At 36.7% G+C, this 18,701-nt stretch overlaps 1 protein-coding gene across 3 annotated transcripts in view; it reads right to left on the bottom strand.

The window, feature by feature from the left end:
• PAFAH1B1 (platelet activating factor acetylhydrolase 1b regulatory subunit 1) overlaps positions 1 to 18,701 on the bottom strand; it is a 37,800-nt gene that overhangs the window by 5,054 nt on the left and 14,045 nt on the right. For 2 of the 3 annotated variants that reach the window (XM_049801856.1, XM_049801857.1), the window contains exons 2-10: positions 15,030 to 15,240; positions 12,537 to 12,621; positions 9,202 to 9,276; positions 7,963 to 8,169; positions 5,778 to 5,946; positions 3,492 to 3,594; positions 2,459 to 2,687; positions 910 to 1,011; positions 104 to 260 (exon numbers count right to left, since the gene is read on the bottom strand). In XM_049801856.1, coding sequence (XP_049657813.1) covers positions 104 to 260; positions 910 to 1,011; positions 2,459 to 2,687; positions 3,492 to 3,594; positions 5,778 to 5,946; positions 7,963 to 8,169; positions 9,202 to 9,276; positions 12,537 to 12,621; positions 15,030 to 15,061 — 1,159 coding nt within the window. In that variant the 5' untranslated portion in view covers positions 15,062 to 15,240. Of the gene's footprint in view, positions 1 to 103; positions 261 to 909; positions 1,012 to 2,458; positions 2,688 to 3,491; positions 3,595 to 5,777; positions 5,947 to 7,962; positions 8,170 to 9,201; positions 9,277 to 12,536; positions 12,622 to 15,029; positions 15,241 to 17,198; positions 17,218 to 18,701 lie in introns of those variants that run through there. The other variant, XM_049801858.1, reaches the window with a different exon arrangement.

The following is an 18,701-nucleotide window of genomic DNA, read 5'->3' on the forward strand; positions in this document are numbered from 1 at the left end:
AAACAGGAATGTCTAGCTTGGTGCTCAACTTCAGCTGGTGACGATGTAGAAACTGTACCTCTGGCTTGGTACTTTGCAATAAGCACTGTAGGACAATACATACCCAAAGAGGTAACAAAGTGTTCGTGCGCATTGAGGGTTTTCATGCATCGTTTGTTCTTGAAGTCCCAGACACGTAGAGTCTTGTCATCAGCACAGCTCAAAATAAATTTTCCCCCAGAATGGAACAGAACGCCACGTACCCAGTTATCATGGCCCACCTTGTGCATAAGGAGAGATCAGTGAGCAGGTGCATGTTTTAAGGCTAAGCATTCTACAATTGATGCTATGGTAGAGTGACTCCTTGCCCTGTTCCTGCAAGGATAGCCTTTAGCTTTCTAAAGCCTATTAGAACTCAAAAATTTATCTTCAGTTTCTATTATTACATCTATATCAGCACTACCAACAATGTGAGTTCCTGTCCTTGAAGTCAAACAAACAGAAGTCCTCATCTCATCTGCACTGATTCTGCTCCCCACCCTAGCACCAACATCCAGTCCAGCCTGAATACAGACTGAAAAACAGCAGTCCATGGCCTGTGGGAAGACCCACACATTGAAAGAACACGACATTTTACAGAAGACTAAATTCAGATGATTATCAGCATTTCTGTAGACAAACCAAGCTACTCATCACAAAAACACCACCATAGTACTCCTTCACTTATAGTATGTATTTTGAGATTCTTGGTATATCTTAGCAACAACAAAATCTGAAATATAGAAGCCAATAAAACTGTATTTCCAGTGTTTGTCTTATTTTAGTAACTGTCTTCTCTTGAAAACATAAACATGTAAGATAATTAATTCCATTAAGAATGGTTTTACATATGCAGCTATGACCACGAGAAAAAAACACCAAGGAACTTACAAGTGTCATAAGGCACATGCCAGTGCTAATGTCCCACATCTTAATGGTTTTGTCTCTGGATCCAGACAGCAGAAAAGGCCCAGGCTTGCCACTCTTCTTAGTCTACAGAAAATTATGTTTTAAGTTATGGCATGTATAGGGCATGGGGGGAAAGAGGAGGAAGGAAGCAGATCGCTTCCGAGTGCTATTTCTTAGTAACAAAATTAGATCATATGACAGCTTACAGCTAATAAACACACAAAGCTGAGAGTCACAGGTATTTTGTTACTAACATGAGAAGTAAAAAAATAAAAGGAATTAAACAATCTGTTAAAAGAAATGGTTGTACGTCCTGCTGATGCACAAAGTCAAATACTACTTTGAATCCACACTTGCCTACTGCAAGAGATCCTCTTTTAATAGTAGACACAGTTCAAGTAGAGTCAGACATCTCAGGACAAAAGAGTATGAAGTTCAGACATACCTTTGTGTTCTCATTCTTCATAAAAAGTAATGAAGCAAGTTTAAGAATTTTTGAGAAGTTCCTACTCTGAACTTGTTTCTATTTGTAATCATGCAAAGTATGAAAGAAAGACTTAGTTCTCAGAACTTGAAATGTTTCAACTGTGAAGTTAACATTAACCTGCTTCTCATTCAAGCTAAGTACTGTAATGTGATGTACATAGTTGATCAGACCAGCAGAGGGCAGGGGAGACACCACTTCAGATAATTATCACTGCAAGAGGAAGTGAACCTTTGGAATTTAATTACATTTAATTAAAAGATTATAAGGATCTTTTAAGGATGCAAGTAAAATGACTGAAATAATCTGTAAAATCCATCACTAGACAAGTCCCTGTCTTCAGTGTATCTACTTTTCCCCTTGGGTATTTCTGTCCTTTCTGAAGAAGAGCGCAAGGCAGAAATGCTTAGGGTTAACTAGAAATCAAGAGTTAATTTTTAGTTCATTTCTTCCACACCTTGTTATCCTTACAAGGAAACTTTTGCTGACCTTTAGTAAGCCTTTCCTGAAGATTTAGCAACAGAGAAGATGTATCTGTGATCACACAAATGGGGATTTATTTTTGTTATAACTTTGTACACTAGGGCATGGCAGTCAAAGCTTAATTCCAGTGCAATACACCCAAGGCAGCTTCATTTCTGCATTCCTGACTTACTACCTCCCCCACAACTTTCAATTGCTTAGCATCCTTATAATCTTCATGTTATGCCAGATAAACTACCTTTCACATTTCTTTGCTGAAATATGTGAAAGTGGTCCCACTCTCAACCTTCTCAGAAATAGAGCATCTCTCCAAAGTTCGCTTTCATTAGTGCAAAGGTAGGGTCCTACTGTTAAAAAACACAAAAGCATGGATCCTATGAAGCCAAGATGGGGGATTAACAGAACACCAGGTATACTCAGCAAAAAATACTCATACACTTGCTATATCTGCCAAGCATTTTGAGAACAAAGCTTAGTTGTTCCAGTTACTATCCAGTAAGTTCTATATAAAGCATAGTAAAAATCTTACTGTATGTGCTTATTTAATAGCATTGGAAACATTACCTCTGATCCCGTAGCTTCTGATATGGTGGAGTACGAGCTCTCAGGAGCCCAGGAAATGCATTCTACCACGTGCTCATGTTCTCGGAGCTCAGCTTTGCATTCCTTTGTTGCTACCACCCAAACACGCACTGTCTGGTCATTAGAACAACTGGCAATTAAGGTGCCATCCTGGTTAGGCCGCACCATGCGCACCCATTCTCTGTGACCCGTGAAAGTCTTCACGCAGTAACTATTCAGAAAAGATAAATACAGTATGACTCAATTAACATTGCAATAAAACCACTACACGTCTTTGAAATTTAAGGACGCTTGCCCTGCTCTTAGAAGATAAAATATTTTAGCATGCACGTGTTCATCCTGGATGATGATGTACAAGGCCATAATACAGTTCATAGAAAGGAAGTTGACATGAGAAAGAAGTGACAGCTAAGAACTGGCAAATCTTTGTTAAGGTAGAAAGCAGGAAGCTTGGGGGAAAAAAAAAAAAATGAAGTTGACACGACAGCTTGCATTAAGTAGGTATTTTAAGAACAAATAGAGATCTACAGGTCTTTCAGATAGCCTCCACCTAAAACTTTTTGCATTGATGAATGAAACAATAAGACAAAACCACTCCCAAAACCACCCACCCCCCCAAAAAAACCCCAAACAAACCCAAACCAAAAGCAAAGTAGACACCTTGATCTGTGTCAAGAAAGGTAATAGATTTCTCCTCCCTCCACTCATGTTCCCTTTAAATTCAGTGGTTAACCACAAGTTTATATTCCTACCTGGTCCTGAGTTAGTGTTCTAGCCTCATAGCACCCAGAAAGATAAAGCCAGTTAGTTTTAATCAGTCGGTACTAAAACCTAAACCCCTGTGCTTAATGATTTAAGGCAGAATCCTTAAGTGAATTACTCTAAAGGGCACTATGTCATACCTCAATTCAAATAATGTTTACTGACATTCCAGATTTATGTGTCCCATTTCCTATAAATAGTGGCTTATGGTTGTTTTGTTTAGGGGCTGATGTTTAGCCAGAGGTGCACTTACCCTGTTTGGACTTCCCACATTTTGATAGTTTTATCCCTTGAGGCAGAAACTATATGATCTCCATTGGGCATGATGGCTACTGAAGAAACATTATGATCATGACCTAAAAACAAAATAAAACCTTTATTAAGTGGTACTGTAATAGTTTTTACAGAGCACACAGGACTTGCTATTCATTCGTCTTGGACAAGTAGCTACAGCAGTAGTGCATGTTTTATGGAACAGTCCAGACACTGAGCATCCTCTAAAATTGTTTCAAAAATTTCTTTAAGATGTTTTAAAAATCAGACACTCACCACTGCAAGCAACACATCTACACAGTTACAAAAGCTGGTAGTTTAGAAGAGAGAGCTGCTACAGTGACTGTCTTTAAAATTATCAGTTAGGCCCAATTACAGTATGCTGATGCACTATGCTGATCTTTAAAAAGGAAAACAGGTCTTCAGTGAGAGGCATGCCCAACCTCACTGCAGAAGCTTAATGCTGAAAGACTGAATGATTCCAGATATCTGATATTAGGTTTTATTAAAACACTGTACTGCATTGATTCAAGAACCAAGAACCAACTGTGTATACATGACAGCAACTTCTATTATTGTTGAGAGACCTGAGAGGAAGACGACCAATGCTGAGTCAGGAAAAACCATCCAGATCATTTCCTTAACACAGACTCTTTATGACCTTGTGTATGTGGTTTCAGCTCTTGACTTTACTCATCCCACAAGCAATGGGACATAAATATAAAAGGAGATAACACTCTGTGAAGACTATTCATTCCCAGTATTACAAAAAAATTAGAACTTAAACTTCCCAAAGTGGCAAAAATAGAATTAACCATTTTGAAATCTTAGTATTACCCAGAACAAGCTATTGGGTAGGGGTTTTTTGACAAGTCCGCTGTAGAAGCTTGACTATAACAGTTTCATATAATTCATGCACTTGTCTTACTTTAAGCTCTGCAATTGTCCCTACTTAAATTGTCGGGATTAGAAATGAATCTTCTGAGATCAGCGGTTTAGAGTATATATAATTTCTCAACAGATTAGAGGCATTAAACAGCGTGCTTCCTTTCATCTGGAGATCTGAAGTTCTTTTTTTCCAAAAAGTTGTAGCCAGTAAGTTCACTAAGTTGCTTTTTTTCTTGTATTGGCAGCTACATTGTGTCTTGCAAGCCACGTACCTAGGATGTACAATTTCACAAATTTCACTTCCATTTTTTCCACTAAGAACTTAGAGCCCCTGGTGAACTCCTACTAAAAAGCAATCACACCAGTGATCAAGTATCTGAAGCATTAGAGAATACTAATTTCAGAGCAAGTATGGTACTTTACAACTCCTCACTGAAAAGATTATTTATTCCTTTTTACTTGAAATTGAGTTGAAGAGATGTAACTGGCAACACACGTGAAGCTAGCTCACCCATGCTCACATTACAACATCCAGTTCATAAAAATACTGCATGTGTGTTCATATATAAATCTTTAAAGGCCAAAAAGCCTCCCCTGTAGCACTACTTTATTTTCTTGCTATCAGCCAGATGCAGCATCTGTTCTTCCTCCACAATAGCATTCTGTAGTGTTTAAAGAACTGTAAGCACAAAAGTCAACACCTTTCTGTTTTCTTTGGTATATATGTTTGTGTGTTTATTTTCGTCTCAAACATTCTCTATTCCTACTCGCCACTTCTATAAGAAGTTATTAAAAGCAACACAAGCAGCAGTATAAAAATGCTTTTACATCGAGACTATAAAATAAATAGTTGCTGTCAATATTAGAATCTTATAGTTGTGGTTGGTTTACTTTCCTATTTCTTCCTATGGCTTCTGAGCCTAATGCAAAGGGCACGTTCATTTGAAATCAGACAAATATGAAAGCAGAAGACTGCACAGTATGTACAGGACACCTTTCACACTAATTGCTTCCTTCCTGAAGCAGTACATCAGGGAAATAGAGAGGTGAAGAAGGTATTTTTTACCAATTTGAAGGCACAGTTTTATTGTCTAGTAAGCATTTAATTTTTAGCACTAAATACCTCTAACTGTCATGTCATTTCAATATCGTTATGGGGTGCTTCCCACAGCATCATGCATAGCAGATTTGAGATGCTATTCCATTCCATAGACACTAAACATATACCTTATTTACAGAGCAGAAAGCATCAGAATAACCCCCCTCTTTCTTTTGGACAATACTCTGGTTTATAACCCCTTTCCACATCAGCAGTTTTCCTGGATTAAAAAATCTCTTCCCTTTACAGACTGCTAAAACAATTCCCTTTATACCTTACCATGCATAGTTCTGATGCATTCAAAGCCCTGGAAATCCCATAGCTTAATGGTCATATCAGCAGAACAGGAGGCCAATAGTTTGCCAGTGTGGTCAAAAGAAATATCTTGCACAGAGTCTGTATGACCCTTAAGGGTTCGTTCAAAGTCTCCCGTCTCATAATCCCACACCTGACAAGTGAACAGAAAATCCGTTAACAGCAACCTATTACTCTTTGTATTCTCCAGCCTTACATTTGCACTCTGCAGGCCAGTCTGGCACCTTATTCAATAATTAATTGAGCAAGAGACAAAGAAAGACAGCCCTAAAAAGCCTAACAGTATAGAAGAATAAGCATTATTTTTAGATGATTTTGTTACTTATAAATTAACTGAATTAATGCATCTTGAAAACTGTTTTTCAGCTAACAAAGCATTATAAGCACAGCAGGAAAATAAGTTCCATTGTATTTAAAAGTCTTAGCACCCAATATACTTAAAAATAAAAAGAGATCAATTTAGAAAACATTGGACAGAACAAATCCACTTTTTACAGATTGTTTTTCTCCATCCCTTTCTATGCTAGTACCCTAACTCCAGCAATACAGCCCATTTTCAGTTGGTGGAGAAAACATCATCTTTAACAATCCCCACCCCCCCCCCCCCCAGACCCTTTCCCAAGCTTTACTATGGCTTCAGAATTTACTTGCTGCTTCAGAACCAAGTACCAAATATTCTGCATTCTAAAAAGCAATATTGAGAATGCATTGGTTTAGGGATGATAATCCAAACCACTCTGAAGAGTTTGACATGCACACATTAGTAGATTACAGAATTTGTCAGAGATTAAATAAACATTTGCAGTTAATAACTGCAAGATAGCATGAAGTCCCCATTCTCACCTCCTAATTAAGTCAGTCTTCTATCACCTAACAGCAAACAAAAGACTTTGAAATAAAACAGGCTCCAACAGATTTTATTGTGTCCGTCTCAAGCACAAAAAATTAAACATTTAATTTTAAATTATATCCTAAAAAAAACCAAACAAAAAAAACCACCAAAAAACACTCAACAACAAAAAGAATCCATCATCCCAATAGATTGCAATCATTGGGAATGCAACAGTCAAATTCAGCTACACAGCTTGACTTCAAAAATAAGGAAATTAATCCAGTGTATCCATAAGAGGGAGCAAAACTAAAGCTAATTAGGGTCCTCCATAACATGTAACAAACACAGAGCTGTCATGGTTTCAGCTGGCCCTATCTGCTTTAAGAAAAAACACCAGTCCTCTATGTTCAAGTCTGCTGCAGAAACAAGAACAGGTTAAAGCTTTTAATGAATTAGATCTAGCTGACACTTTTTATTTTAATCTTCTCCAACAGGTAGCCACTATTAGAACAACTTGCATTTTTAAGCACATTGCTTAATATGCTACTCAACATTTTTCAGAGCAGCACCTTTTCCAAACAGTTTTCAAACCAGTGTGGAAGAGAACAATGACAAGTATCCTTTATTGGGGTAATTCCCTTAAATTGTGATATTCAAACAACAGCAAAATGCACAATCATGTCTTTATTGGATGCTAAAATGAGCAACTACTTGCTCACTACAACAAATCTCTTCATGCCACTGTACATGCCACATTATTGCAGTAAAGGCTTATGAAGACTATTTAAAGTTACTGGAAGTCACAGGGACTTCATGCTACTTTCATGTCCCATTCAGAATAAATGGGAAGAACTAATTTTCAGTTAAGAATACAGCTGCATAACCACTTTAACTCAGCTTTAAAAATAACTTCAGATGACTTGAGGCAACTGTCTTCCTCCTCTTCATCATGTCACTACTCTACACACTATGCCATTCCTTCTCTATTGAGCAGTCAAAATACATTCTCCCCCCACTGATCCTTTATCTATTTCTCTAGTCTCTTAATCCACATTAGCGTAATTATTTCTTCCTTAAGTCAAAGGATAGTAAAATATTCCTGAAGATATTAACTGGACCTATTAACTGGACCAGCATAAAACTAGTATGATGTCCTCTGTAATCTACAAATTCTTTAAAGATCTGTCCCTACTGAAGCTAAAGCAGAATATGAAAAAATCTTCCATCAGTACAACACACATCCAGCTTGAAGTACTGATGTTACATATTACACATCCTCTGACTTGCTTAATTTAATTTTCTGTAGAAAACACATACCTTTATTGTGGCATCCTCTGAAGCAGAGACCATAACACTGAAAACTGGATGGAAAATCACTCGAGTGACAGGACTCCTATGTCCACTCAACGCATATTTCTCTGGAGGACGAGGAATCCACTCTTTAGGGTCTCGTTTCTGACCAAGAGGTCCACCTGATGTAAATTCTTCCTTAGCTTCATTCAGCTTCGATTCTAATTCCATTACCTAAGTTTATAAATTTTAAAGAGACCACTCATTTCTAGTTTTATACAAGATCTAATTCACCTTCACTCATTAATAATCCAAATACCAATTGGCTCCCAAACCCACAGTAAAGCAGATTGCATGGATCCAAACCGATTACCAACATTCAATAGAGTTGGTATTTCTAAAAATCAAACCTAAATTAATCATTTATCCTTTATTCTTTAATAATTTAATCATTAATCATTTATTCTTCTCCAAGTTCCCAAATATTTTGATGGGGAAAAAAAAGTTCTACAAAATCACATTCACTCAAATACTGTACAAATATGTTTGAGCTACTATTTTAACAAACTATTGAAGGAGGTTGTGTTAACAAAAAGGAATGCTACTACCGCAATAATTTTTTGTATCCCTGAGATGGCATGCATGTTAACCAACAGCAGAGAAACCGAAGGTGTAATAAAACCTTAGATATATTAACTTTCACAATAGATAGGTCTTTATTGTTAGCACACAGTTTTGGGGTTTTTTTTGCTTTTAATATACTCTAGATCCATTGAAGCATTACTAAAAAGAGTTTTGTACTGTCCACTTGCAGTAGAATCACTTGCACTAATGCACTGGAGTTAACGGTTTCTTCCCTTTAACGTAATGGCCAAAGACAACTGGCAGCACAGGTTTTTACTTTTCTAAACCAGTCAAGCCTTCTGGAGACAGCTATTCAATCTTTCCACTCACAAACTGCCTTAAGGCACCTCTTTTCCTTTCCAGCTTCAGAAACTGCACATGCAGTCCATAAACTGAAGTCAAGAAATTTTTATGAAGAAACTGAGAGGATGTCTCTGCTAGCACCAAGATAGACAAAACATTTTCTACAACATAGATTTAGCTATTTTCCTGACTCAAGTCCACAAAATTAATCTCTGAGGCATCATTTTCTAAACCCTGCATTTGTCTGACAAGGAAAATATGTAACATTCTGTTCAGTGATGAATGTTCACTTTCAGTCATAACTTTCTATACAAGTAAATCCATCAGATCTCTACTTACCTTCTTTTGTAATCTTATAACAGATGTCCATTTTTTTTCCAGAAGACCAGCATACTTCTTATCTAACTCTTCATTCTGAGGAGAAGCATTTCAATAAATTAATAAATTCTAGTTCTAAAGCCTGTAGAAGTGTTTCATCAAAGGTAACATAAACAGCTCGTTTTAATAAAAATCTCTTGACCACAAAAGGGGGATTCAAGAAAGACTACAATCAGTTTTACTAGTTAAACAATTTTAATAGCTAATTTTTAATTGCTACAATTTACATACACAGAAAACATTCTGAAATACATTTTTAAATTAAAAATACTGCAGCAGTACAGATTAATGATGCTGGATTCTGCAAATAAAATCCCCAAACTAGGGCTGAACTGTTATCTGTGCTGTTTTCTATCTTCATTACTTGAAAGCTTTTTAAGTGCTCTGCATATCTGAGAATGTTGTGTCACATTTTGTTACAGGAGTCCCCCCAAGCCTCTGCCCAAATAACTCTTACAAAAACCAGCAGAGAGCACGCACTGACTGCAAGGACCAAGACATATAGAACTGGTACTTAGTTTCTCAGACATAGCCTCCTTTTTCATATCTACCAAGCAGAGCATTAGGAACTAACAAACTCCCACCTTCAGAGTTAAAAGCGTGCTAGCACTATTACTTGTTAGCACAATGCACCTTTTCTCTTGTGAAAGCACACACTGAAAGTGGCAGCCAGCTGTCAGAGTAGTGTTACATATACTTCATCTCACTTGAAAACCAGTTAGCACCAACTAACTGATTTTTATTTTTTTTTAAACTTGGTTATAGTTAATGTCAATTTACCACCATAATACTGCATTATTTTGTGCCACCTTGTCAAAGGCAAGCTTTAAGTCCACTCTCCCTGCATCTCCAGTAACTGAAGCAGAAAGCAGACTACTACACCTGCCCTACTGAACACCACCTCATATACTGGAGAAATCAACACTGATTTTGCAACTCTAATGAAACGTTAATGAAGAATAATTTTCTTCTGCTAAATATTTTTCTCCTTTGGGCTCTAAGGAATAGCTGAGGAGCAACAATGAACAGCTGATGTTATTGTAAAAGCCAGAGGATTACTCTCTCTTTTTTTTTGCCTCCCACCTATTAACACAAGAAAGAGGAAGAAAAGCAACACAGAAAAACAAACAACAGAGGCACAGAAGAGTAAATGCTGCAAACTTTCTTTCTATGTACAAAATGACAATCTCATACTAGAATAATACTAAATTAAATGGAGAATAACAAAGGCATGGGGAAAATAACAATACCATGCCTTACTCCATAAAAGCTCTGAGGACTGGCTACCTCAGAGACCAGATGTTAACCTACTACTTCAGGGGCATTTGTAAAAGCTGGAGCTATCTGGAGGAATTATCAATACAAAGAAAGAAATCCCTCTTTGTACAGCTACACTTGAATCCTTCCAATTTACTGAAATAATTCCTGCCTTTAACTTTTTTTTTTTTTCATTTTAGTATAGCCCCATCCATTTCAGATTTTCTTGCAAGAAAGTCATGTGGAACTTCTAGCAACTGCATTTTCTATTTCCCTCAGGACCATGTAGCCTATTTAGATTGCCTTTTCAACCTTTGGGAAGAGAAGACTTAATTAGGTTGATAGATAAGGCAGATAAGGGAATGGTATTAGGATTTTCAATTACAAGTATGGTATTCAAATTTGTCATTTCTACTTATTTATTAGATACTGGAAGCAGATTGGAGAATTAAGTCAAACTTCATCCAAGCATTCTGAAAAAAGAATGATGCAAGATTTATCACAGAGAAGAGGCAAGGATTTATCAAAAGGCAGCACACAAGTTTACTACTCAATCCAGCTGTATCCAGAGAAACTTAAATTCAGATGAAATGCACACCTCATATGCTAATAAGGGGCAAGTTTAAAAATTATACCAATAATCATCTGTTACAAAGGCAAATCAACAGAATTAAGTTGTAAGAAATTACCTAAGTCACTAGTATCCATACATTCTAACAAAATAGAGTTGCTTACCAGAGCTGATCAACTTATATTAACTATTTAGGCTTACCCTCCTACTATACAGTTAACCAACTGGTGTGCAACAGTTTCAAGCAATGATTTAACTACTGACCCAATTCCAGTCACAAAATAAGACTTCCACCATTCGCTCTGTATGATAAAGCAGAGGACAAAAGCAATTCTGTTTTGTCTTCCTGTTTCTTAAACATTACCATGTGAAGTCAGCCTCCAGAGCTGCATAGTCTTACACCATTTCAAGTCTGGTTACAAGAGAAGAGTCTTCAGTTTTCTAATTTTGGATTGCAGAAAGTTTATGCTTTTATGCAGAATTCCGTGATAAGAATAAGCACAGTTGAGTTACAGGGAGGGGAGGAGGAGATGGACACAACAGCAGGAAACAAATGTTAAATTAAACACATTCTTCTGAATATTAAGCACAGGATAGTTCAGGTTGGAAAGGACCTCTTGAGATCATTAAGTCCAAACTCCCTGCTCAAAGCAAGGTCAGCTGGAGCAGACTGCCTAGGACTGCATCCACTGAGGTTTTGAATATCTCTAGGGACAGAGACTCCACAACCTCTCTGGGCAACTTATTCCAGCGTTCAGACACTCTCACAGTACAAAAAAAAAGTTTTATATTATGTTCAGATAGAGTTTCCTGTGTTTCAATTTCTGCCCACTGGCTATTGTCCTGTCACTAGCAGCACTTAGGAGAGTCTAGCTCTGTCATCTCACACCCTCTGATCAGATATTTATAAACAACGATTAGATCCTCCTAAGCCTCTTCTTCTCCAGGCTAAACAGTGCCAGCTCGCTCAGCCTCTCCCCATATGAGATGCTCTAGTCCTATATGGAGTTGCTGGAGTGAGTCCAGTGAAAGACCGTGTCTTTTTTTTTAATACCATCTTCTATCACCTTTCTTACACATTCACACTGCCTTTTGTTAGCTTTGTTTTCTAGCACCTTTCATCTTTAAGTATCTAGGCCCTCCTAGGACCCTTAAAAGGCCAACCAGAAAAAATTCAGCATTGTATAGATGAGTGGTAGCTAGACAAAAAAATTTAAAAAATTAAAAATATGCCTAAGTCATTAGTTGAAGACAAAGTTAAGAGTTTTGCTCAGAAATCGCCAAGTCATCCAATGATTTTTTTATTTTATGGCAAGGCAATAAGCTGTATGATTTTATCACCTCCAGTTCTAAAACTACATGAGCTGATAGGTAGATAATAGATATACATATTCAGAATGGATGCAAATGCCATAAAATTACAAACTCTTTACTTAAAATATAGATGAAGAATCTTGTTTGAACTCACCACATCTAACTCAGCTTCCTTTTTAAAAACCGAATATGCCTCTTCATAGCCATTAGAACGAAGGTAATCTGCTATTGCTCGATTTCTAAAAAAACAAAGAACAGTATCTTCAGCCACAACTCTGAATAAGAGTAGAACAATTGGTTTAGACATCTAAGTCTTCAATGCAATACACCACCTAGGATTATTAGGTTTGTCAGAAGCCCAAGCAAATTTTAAATACATTTGGCAAATAGATTTTGCTTCAAAATGTCAATAGCAGGATACACTTTCTATTTTAAGGTTTGGTGAAGAGGGCTTTTTTTTTCTTTTAAGTTATCAAACATTGGAGTAGTATGAGTATACTTATCAATCTGTATCATACATAAAACCCACAGCATATAGAAAAGTGACAACCACATCTACATATTAAAGTTGTTGCTTTATCTTTGAAGGAAAACTATTTTGGGTAGAACAGTTTAGGGCACAAAATTTTACTTCAGTTAAACTTGAATAAAATGCTCAGTTCAAGAGAACAAAACTTAGCTTTGTTTTTCAGAATGACACAATAACTTCTCGTTAGATTACAGGAAGGGACACTGGCTGTGACCAAAATCTACAGTGCTTAAATTTTACATCATTCTTCAAAATATTCCACACTTTGACACAAGACAATTACCAAATTGATCTGTCTGGAACCTCTCTCTCAAGATAACATGCATTTGTTTTAGAACTACTCATAAAGTTTCAATATTATTCTAAGGCTTCAATGAGCAGTCAGAACCTTCTTTTTAAGAGAACAAGACTAAGGAAACACTGCATTATCAAAATTTACTTCAAATGGGTATTTTCAAGTTACACAACAAAAAAAGTCTGCATAAGAGAAGTAAGCTCATCAGCCTCCAGAAGGAAGCCTGGTTTTCTTTTCTTATTATCACTTAGTTTCTTAGGAAGGGATCTGTGTGTGTATACATACATATACAGGGAGGTAGGGAGAAAATATACACATACTACAATATTTAAGTAAGCTGATATACAGATACTTTAAAAAAAAATCAGGTCAACTACACAAGGCATTCAAGAGAAAATGAATACCCTTTGGTAGCTGAAGAAAGAAGCAATAATGACTTTTTATTCCAAAAAGAATTTGCTTTTCACATGAAAATTCTTCCTGTGGCTTCCATCACATTCTTCTTTCCTGCCGTTTACACATATACAATCTCTCCTCAGACATTCAACTCTAAATATAACTCTGCATTCAGGCATAAATTTCAAATTTCTCCCTGTAAACAACATATGCTAAACCAAAGTACTGCGTCCTCATCAGACCTCTTAAAGTAGATCCTAAGTCTCCGGTCATTTCCCATCTCCATTTGTAACAGTTCACTACTACCATCTCCCCATTAACACATGTATTCTTTGAAGTTTTTGCCAGGAAAAAACTTCAGAGAATTGCAAAATAAAATTAAAAAAAAAAAATCACAATCCTGAATGTTTAAACCCCAGAGCTTCTCCAACTCTGATGAGCAGTTGTACAAACCAAAATTTGAAGATAGCTTCTACTCTACTTTAAGAAGTAAAACAACTGTATTTAAGTATATGAAACAGAAAAGTAAAATGCATACTATATTTAATACAAGGGGGTTGAATCATTACTGGAGAAGTGAAGAAGCTGTATTAAAAAAATAGAGAGCTTACCACAGACAAGAGAGACACCAAGTGCTAAATGATACTTGGTCCATACTTTTAAAAGGAATAAAAAACTCCACAAACTCCATGTAAGTTTACGAAACTGGGTATCATGCAAGACCTTGCCATGCTGATTGCTACCCACCACTCGCCCTTTCATGATTTATTACAGAAAAGAAAGCAAACTAAGGCATGGAACTTGACAGCCTATTCCTAGCCTTAAAATCTGGAAAGAATTCTGTATCTTAAATTGAATTAAGGTGGGGGGTTTTGTGATTTTTTTATTTATTATTCTTTTATTTGTTTGGTTAGGTTTTGGTTTCCTTTCTTTTTCCCCTTTAAATATACCCTCCATTTTAAATACAATTTAAGGAGTCAAAGAAAGATTGCAATCACAATGTAGCACATTCTCATCAGAACCTTATCTACATTCAGGAATGAAATAGCAAAAGTGTCAGAATTTACTCAAGATAAAAGTAGAATTCACAAATCAGTTTGAAGCATATATTGCGATGTGCTTGCTGCTTACTGTAACCCATTCATAACCTTGTGACTGAAGTCAAAACAAAATAGATAATAAATTATAGCAAATTTAAGAATTCATTTTTTATGCCATTACTAACTCTGAAATTGTATTTTCACGATTCTATTATCAAATACCCATGGTTGTATCAAAAGTAAGAGTACAGAGATCTAAACAACAATACATGGTACTTGATCAGCATGTGAGCAGAAACACTCTGAAAAATCTATTTAGAAGCAAAAGTTTAAATATTTAAAGTTTAATGAAAATGCAACACAAAATTAAAAATAATGATTCCTTACAGTTCGTCTCGTTGCCTTTGTGACAGCACCATTGTGGCTGCGATGTCAGGTTAACGTGATTCAGCAGTGGTTGCCTCCTCAAGATCTAAAGTCTTAGGAACCCTGGATCCACAATTCAGTCTGCCACAGAGTGGCTTGAATCAAAGTATTTTTCCACACGTGAAATCCAATAGGAAATCCGGAGGCATTCAACACAGAAGATTCAATCCATCTAGAAGGAAGAGAAAGAGACACCATTAATTTCCTTCAAATAAGCATTCAGTCCCTCTGGACTGACATGAAGATTTCTGTACTCAGATTGTGACACCACTCTAGACAGAACAAACTGACTAAAATTTTAAATGCAATTTTATTTTGCTAGTCTGGATTGTGCCCTTATAGCACATCTCCAATCTGGACTGAGTAACCTGGAGAAACTCATACACTTTCTTTATTCCCCCTTTTCCCACCATTAGTCCTTCAAGAAACAGGGAGCTGAAGGAGACATCTTAAGTCACAGCCCAGTTCTAGTTTGCAGGCAACCTCATCACATTTTCTTGTGATGAAAGCAATTTAGGCCCACCATAAACACCCTTTTTTGCACTCGCTAGTCCTATCAAAAAGCTACCCCCCAAAATCCTCTATCCTTATGCTAGATTTTTTTATCTTCTGCAGGTTTCTTGCTTCAAACTAAACCCAGCAAGGTTCATTCAGTTAATTTTCAACACAAGCCAGAAATCATCTAAGGCTCTCGTATATGTTTCAAGCTTTGGAGGAGAATTTAAGGAAAGAAGAGAACATTCCAGAAAGAGACTATGGAAGATGCTATGGCACATGTCAGGCCATAACCAACAGCGTCAAGGCACACTCAGTTTGTCACTGTAGCACATTCATGGCTTTATATCAGTCAGTTCTCTAGGATTTACCCAAACAGCATCTTTAAAGACTACAGCTATAATTCAGCATGTGAACTTTAAATATAATTGTGTAATAATCCACCCGTAGACAAATTACTACTTCTATTCTAGTAACACTATCTGAAGAAGTTCCAAAGTACCATGTTCTAAAAGATAGTACTTGCCTTCTTTTCAGTCAGGTATTAACATGGTTTACCTACAGTTAATCTTTTATCTCATTCATATTTTGGGATATAGAAAATCTTTAAACAGATCTTCAATCTTAGAGTAGCACAATTACTATAGTGCAGAGTTACCACAAGCCTGTTACTTCAGCTGGGTTCAGACAGTGACTCGATCACTACACATCTGACAATGCAAGCTAATTCAGAATATAGCTGAAAGTTGACATATCAAGACAGTGTTCAAGTCAGTCAGAATTTGTGCCTTTCACAAATTACTTATTTTTCCCTCCCACACTATTTAATATCTTCTTATTCAGCAAGATGACCTTCAGTATTCTTAGTGTACAATCTACTTCAAGTGGACAGTTTTAATCTTTGTTAAGGCGGCATCACCAAAATCATTTTAGCAGCACTGCCTTTTGCTTTCTGCACTGCAGGTACTCTTTTTGTAAGCAACATTATGAAAAATGCTGAAGATAGCAGTTCTTGCATACCTGACAAGAGTCTGTATATAACACATAATTTACTCAAGCTGTTTAGCAAGTTTGACCAACCAGCTTTTAGCAATGAGATAAACTGGACACAATAATACACAGGAGACAGCAGTAGGGTTTTCTAAACTTTTACCAACTGCTTCAGGAAACACGTGTCCCACTGCCTCTCCCCTACTGTTTCTCCACTAGATGTACAGGTATACAAGGTTCGCTATAAAAGTTGGGTAACAATTTTGGCAAGGGGCCTGTTGTAAACAAAGGCCTTTCTTATATGAAAAAATTAAAGAAAATACTAAGCTTGTATTATTAACGTCTACTTATCCATCACAGAGGATCAGGAGCTTGTTTCTAAACCTATCTAGGCTCTGTCTGCTTCAAAATAAGCTTAAGTTGCAAGTTGCTTGTATTTCACTCTGCTGGTGGATTTTCCATGGCAAATGCTGTACACTGCAAGCCATTTAGGACAGGAGCACTCTAAACAGGCAAGACATTATTTAATTAGTTTGACCTCTTCTGTAACAGCAATTTCAGAAACAATTCAGTTGAAAACTGATAGCACAGGCTGCATCCTTTCAGAGAACAGAAACAAACATTTCACTTATTCTTGTCCCATACCTCGCTTCCTGACAGGTAAATAGACAACCGGTTTTCAATAGACGCATCTCGTTCACTACACAGTAGGACTACTGCATACAAATTAATGGAAACTTAGTGAATATAAAAAAACCAAACAATTTATTGAAATGATCAGAAGAAGTGCCCTCTAGAGGGCAATGCTGTGATAAATTTAAGTACTGAAAAATAGAGGCTTATAATGGCTGAATCTCTGCACTTCAGTATGAACATAGCAATGCTTTCAGTAGCGATAAACATTGTGGACAAGAACAAAATAAGGCATTTCTTTATACATAGAAGCACTGTTTAAAGCACTGAATAGCAGAACAAAAAGATATAAACTTCAAAAATCTGCTTGTAGTACTATCATGGTAAAAATCATGGCATTAAAACCAGAAGGTGTTTTTTGTATTATGAACTACAACTAAGCAGTGAGCCTTGTAAATTCAGCATCAGTGCAGTAAGTCCAGTAAAAAAATCACACTCCAATATTTTGTCACTGCAGCTAGCAGATGCAACTATAGTACTTGCCTAAAAATAACAGCAACTGTGTTTATAAGGCAATCCTTGACATGTCATCTAGTTAGAAAGGCTTTCCCCCCCCCCCCCCTCAAATGTGAAGTAACCCCAGACTTCTCCTCCTATATCCCTAACACTTAGCAATACCTGGCCTGCTCCATTGCTCTAACTCCGAATTGTTATTCAGAAACAGATCTTGGTACTAGATAAATTTCAACAGCTACTGGGCAAAGCAGCTTTTTCTGCTATTAGCAAATTACAGCTGATCCACAATAAATTACCAATCAACTGATCTATAGTATCTCACTTCTCTGAAAAGTGCCTGTTCCAAGCACCTTTCTCAGTATTCCTGACTTTTTTAACTACCAAGGCACCTGAATATAAGGCAAAGTATTTTTAGGGCAGCCTCCTTCATATATAGCCTTTAACAAGAAACAAAACAAAACAAAAAGAATGAAAATAAACAAACAGAAAAAAACCCAAACCCCACAAACTAACAAAAAAAACACGCAAGCAAAAATGTCAAAAAGCCCAAAAGGACCCAACTTTAATTATACACCTGGACCACTTCTAGAAACAACAGAGAATGGATGAATATTGTCCATGTGCACTGCCCTTTCTCTAGCTAGGGAAGGCTTTGTGACATACAAAACTCAGTGGAGCAAGACTAACCAGTCCTCCTCCATTGCCTATCAAGGTTTATAGTCACCACTGTGTTACACACACACCGGCAAACAACCTCAGTAATGAGAGGAAGCAAGTGTTCAAAGAGAACCCTTGGGGAAAAAAAACCCAACAAACCAACAACAAAACACACAACCAAAAAACCAAAGACAAAGAAACACCACCTGTTTATTACATCTTGCCTGAAATCAGTCATTTTTAATACCAGCAGCTTACTGTGAATAAGGTGGTGTCAAGACAGCGCTAGATCTTATTTGAAAGAAAAGATGTTTTTGTATGAAAATTTTCATTTGTTCCGTA

This window comes from Accipiter gentilis, chromosome 6, assembly GCF_929443795.1.
Source record: "Accipiter gentilis chromosome 6, bAccGen1.1, whole genome shotgun sequence".
NCBI classification, from domain to species: Eukaryota; Metazoa; Chordata; class Aves; order Accipitriformes; family Accipitridae; genus Astur; species Astur gentilis.